Source organism: Parambassis ranga, unplaced genomic scaffold (genome assembly GCF_900634625.1).
Source record: "Parambassis ranga unplaced genomic scaffold, fParRan2.1 scaffold_37_arrow_ctg1, whole genome shotgun sequence".
NCBI lineage: Eukaryota > Metazoa > Chordata > Actinopteri > Ambassidae > Parambassis > Parambassis ranga.
In genome coordinates this window covers 28,258-33,239 of record NW_021144804.1, presented here as the reverse complement: position 1 = coordinate 33,239, position 4,982 = coordinate 28,258, and the positions used below count along the sequence as shown (strand labels likewise).

General features: G+C 43.2%; 1 protein-coding gene across 1 annotated transcript; it reads right to left on the bottom strand.

Moving 5' to 3' along the window:
* Window positions 1-499: 499 nt before the first annotated feature.
* Window positions 500-2,364, bottom strand: LOC114431079 (galactose-specific lectin nattectin-like). The gene is made up of 7 exons (XM_028398742.1): window positions 2,326-2,364; window positions 2,054-2,119; window positions 1,925-1,940; window positions 1,401-1,492; window positions 1,078-1,212; window positions 841-949; window positions 500-519 (listed from the first exon to the last, which is right to left on the bottom strand). The coding sequence occupies exons 2-7, from the start codon at window positions 2,117-2,119 to the stop codon at window positions 500-502; spliced, it is 438 nt and encodes a 145-aa protein (XP_028254543.1). The 5' UTR covers window positions 2,326-2,364.
* Window positions 2,365-4,982: the final 2,618 nt, after the last annotated feature.

Sequence of the window (4,982 nt, the reverse complement as noted above, 5' to 3'; positions counted from 1 at the left end):
GACAGCAACACAACATGATGCTAACGCTGAGAAAGTGACAAAGTGCCAGCTAAAAAATATCCTTTACACAGACCACACAGATGGTGAAGGTGCAGCCATACTGTCTCTAGATGCTCATAAGACACAATAAAGTGGCCTTCTCTTTTTCCCAGATCTTCCATTCGCACAAATGGGAACAAATCTAGACCGTTCTTGTTGCAAAGAGGTGTGCGGCAGGGAACAAACTGTGCCCCCTGCTGGCACACCCAAACATCAAGGGGATCAAACTCCAAAATCCATCCCTGCTCTCCTGCTCTCTTCATGGCCTTACTATTTTTGCACATTTTTTTTGTGCTATTTTGCCTTTTTAGCACTTTTTTTTAACAGTGCATTGTGTTCTGCATCCTGATTGGCTGTAGACTAGTATAAGTCAATCTCCTCTGTGCAGTGTCTGCTGTACAGTACAGAATGCGTACTGGAAACAGGTTTTGATTTTTGGTTTCATTCTATAATACTGGGCTTACTTTTCTATGGCGTGAACTTTGAGAGCGTTTAAACAAGAGGGAAAAGTGTGAGAATGCCTGTCTGAGAACAGCTAAAATGTTTGCTACTGGCCTGGAAATCCACCAAATTTGATGACTGGCATAAGGAAATGGTGTCTGTAAAACAGATGTAGCGCTTTCATCTGGATAAACTGGACAAATAAATTAGGCTTGAGATTATGGGGAGCCTACTTGGCTAAGTGCCACATCACCATATGATTAGGATGAGTTGGACGTGGTATTCATTGATCAATAATGATATATTGTTTTATAAATTAAAAATAGAGATCGAACTTAGAGAGCCACGATTCATTTGTACCTCCCCGGTTGATCTCCATGCAGTCTTCTCCTCCAAGATCATTAGGCTCTCCTTGGCCCCAGGCAGTGAAAACATGCTTTGAACCATCACTCCACAGCCACACACCCTCCTGGAAGAATACCATTATTTTTGTACCCCTTTTCTATTCATACAGGCAGTACAGTAGTGATCATATAACACCTATAGTGATCAAATATTCAATACAGCAGAAAGCAATTCTGTTGATAAAACTCTCACCTTCACTGCATCATGGCCTCCAACCCAACTAGTAGTATGTTTGCCTGTGGCTTTCAGGACAAATTGTCGCAGGGTGATGTACTCGTCAGGGCTTCGGAATGAGGCCAGATTTCCACCTCTTGAAAGGCAGGACAGCTGAGGAGCAAGACAAGAAGAACTGAGGGGGATGATCAACATGAGTGGTTGCATCCATCAGGACTCTGCTCTGACTCGGGGTTTCTTATTTTGAAAATTCTATGATTTCCAGTTTTATTTATTTAGTATTAACTCTCCTCCTCCAGTTTTGTCCTTCCTCAATCAGTGTGTCAGAGGTGTCCAAATACCTCTGCATCCATCCAGTCCCTTTCAGTTTTGTCAAACAAGTAACAGCGACCTAGAAGCAAGCTCCAACCAGAAGGGCAGAATTTGCATCCACCTTAAAGAAGAGATGACAATACAGAGCAACAAATTATTAAATTATTGTTTCTACAACATGACAATAGCACATCAACATCCTGCATGATTTATGTCAGGGCTGCTGTGTTACCCTACAACACCTTTAACTATAGTCTCTTCATGCAGCAGTAAATGATCTGACACCTTTCAGAAACTGAGGGAGGCTTTGACTGTTTTTCTGATTTCTGTCTTTCTGACTGTGCTAGCTGCACAGACCTCTCTGCTTGTAGCCATGATTGTTTCCAGTGTGCCCACTCTGACTGAACATGTGACACAGAAGCTGCTGGAGGTAAAGTTAAGATCCACACAAGAAATCTGCCTTCTGTCTAAAGCACAAACAACACAATATATGGACAGAACCTGTCCAACATGTTATCCTTAAATCAGTCACATTTTAGAAAAGTTCACCAACCTGATGTCGAGCTGACCTGTGGGTGTAAAGAACATTAGAAATGAGTTCAGGATTCCCTTCCTCTAATGCTGTCCTACAGCTGGTCATGAAACATGAAAACACAAGTTTAAATGTGGAGTCGTCACTTACATTTGGCATGATCCACAGCACACCCATCGCACAGACGAGCACAACGAAATGAAGACCTGATGCCATCTAAAGGACAATGCAATGTTCAGATTACAAAATGCATCCTAACAAACACTGACATCAACAGAGATTCATTTAAAATGAGTTAAGCTCCACATTAAGTGGACTGAGGGGTAGCTGCAGCTTTCCTTCTACGTGTATGGAGACAAAACACTTGAGAGAGGCAGATCAAATCGTTTCTGTACATCAGAGATGCAGTGATGAAGCTTTACCTTGTTGTGATGTTCAGAAGAGGCTGAAGAGTCACAGCAGCTGGTAGCAGAATGTCTTGGAAGAGGGAACGCCGGGTTTATATGTGTTGTCTGGCGGCTTTGGTTCATTAGTGTACGCGTCATCCCCCGAACATGAGACCTGATGTGATAAATATCAGATGTTGCCACAGCCTTCAGTAAATGTTTCTAAGACAAACACAAAGGCGATACCTGTCAGCAGTTTAAACAGTTCCAGTGTAACTAATTCTGACATCAAGTCAAGTCAAATGTATTTATAAAGCACATTTAAAACGACTTTCATTGACCAAAGTGATGTACACAAAAGTCAATCACATATTAATAAAATCAAAGTAAAATTAAAGCTGCAAGCAGCATTGCGGGCCCTCGCGCACCTTGCGATCCGCGGGGCCATCGCTGTCTTCTCTCCTATGCTCTTGTCTCCTATACTCTCCTGTCCTATGCTCTCTTTTCGTCTCATTTGCAGAGCTGTACAACAAACACATGTTTACAACCAAACTTTCCTGCTACCAGTAGGTGGTGCTATGACCGTATCATCCTATTAGCATATATGTTTGTTCAGACTCAGGTCCATAGCAGTAGTGTAAGATTTTGTCCACATTGCATGAAGTATATGGGTAGTACTACATAAAATAGAGCGAGTTCCGTTGCAATGGCGAATGGTCAACTTTGAGGCCACACCCCCGCCACACGGTAATACTTTTGAAAGAGTTTTGGCATGCGTCTATTCCCTATGGTGGACACAGTGGGTTTCAGCTCAATTGCATGAAGTATGCGAGGCGTGAAAAGTTTTATAGCAGGGTCAGAAATCGCCAAAAATTACAAAAAAAAAATCAAAATTGTGGACTTCCTGTTGGGTTTGGAGGGGGGGTCCAAGAGACTTTTTTGTGCGTCTTGGGGTGATACACATGTGTGCTAATTTTCATGATCCTGTGTCAAACTGGCCAGCGGGGCTACGCGTTAGGGCAAAAAATACAGGGAGTTCCTTTGTAATGGCGAATGGTCAACTTTGAGGCCACGCCCCCACCCCACCGTCAGACTTTTGTAAGAGTTTTGGAATGCGTCTATTCCCTATGGTGTCCTGAGTTGACACAGTGAGTTTTAGCTCAATTGGATGAAGTATGCGAGGCGTGAAAAGTTTTGTAGCAGGGTCACAAATCGCCAAAAATTAATAGAAATTTCAAAATCGCGGACTTCCTGTTGGGTTTGGAGGGGGGGTCCAAGAGACTTTTTTATGCATCTTGGGGTGATACACATGTGTGCCAATTTTCATGAGCCTACTCAAAACAGGCCAGGGGGGCAGGAAGAAAAACCTATGAAAACACAAGATTTGGTGTAGCCAGTAGGTGGCGCTCTGTCAAAGCCTCAATATTGTTGTATAGATGTGTTTAGGGTCAGACTCTGATCATACATGTGACATTTGGTACAGATCGGACAGAAAACGAAGAAGTTATAGCGACTTCCTGTTTCCTCTGAAACGGTCAAACTTTGAGGCCACGCCCCGGCCACACCGTCAGACTTTTGTAAGAGTTTTGGAATGCGTCTATTCCCTATTGTGTCCTGAGTGGACACGGTGACTTTCAGCTCAATCCGATGAAGTATGTGAGGCGTGAAAAGTTTTGCAGCAGGGTCACACATCGCCAAAAATGGCCACAAACTTTCAAATGGCGGACTTCCTGTTGGGTTTGGAGGGGGGGTCCAAGAGACTTTTTTGTGCGTCTTGGGGTGATACATATGTGTGCCAATTTTCATAATCCTGTGTCAAACTGGCCAAAGGGGCTACGCGTTGGGGGCGCTATAGAGTCATTTTCCTATGTGCGTTTCAAACTTTTTCGGGCGAATGAATTTTTCTACCAAGTTTGGTGAGATTTTGGGCATGTTAAGGCCCCCAAAAATGCGATCTAAGGGGGGGAAAGAAAAAAAAATAAATAATAATAATCCTAAGGCTTTCAATAGGGCTCTTGCACCATTCGGTGCTCAGGCCCTAAAAATAATAATCCTAAGGGTTTCAATAGGGCTCTTGCACCATTCGGTGCTCAGGCCCTAATAATAATCCTAAGGGTTTCAATAGGGCTCTTGCACCATTCGGTGCTCGGGCCCTAATAACAAAATACATGATAAAACACATAAGAGATAGTGATAAAAGCCAAGGTGAGCTGCCTATTCAGTGTTAAAAGACAAGGAAAACAAATGAGTTTTGAGTCTGCTTTTAAACTCTTCTACAGATCGAGCAGATCTGCCTTGAAGAGGCAGACTGTTCCACAGCCATGGGCCTGCCACTGCTAAGGCTCTGTCACCTCGGGTGATGAGCCTGGTGCCGTTTCTGTGCTGAGCTTTAAAACCAGATTGAAATATTTTTGTGTGACAGGAATGGGAGTTTAGAGATTGGTCTAAACTCGAACTCGGTTCGGGAACACCTCTTTAAAGGTGAGGTAGAATGTGGTTTAGGACTGATACAAGATTGGATAAAAACTGTGATTTAGCAGCTTTAACAGCTTTCTGATATTCAGCGAGACTATTTCTTAGCATTTCGAGGGACACTTGCAGACAGCCTTTTTTTCCATCTCCTCTCTGCTCGTGTGGTTTCATTCAGCCATGAGTCGAATGCTGGTTTGGGACTTTTACTTCTGAATGGAGCT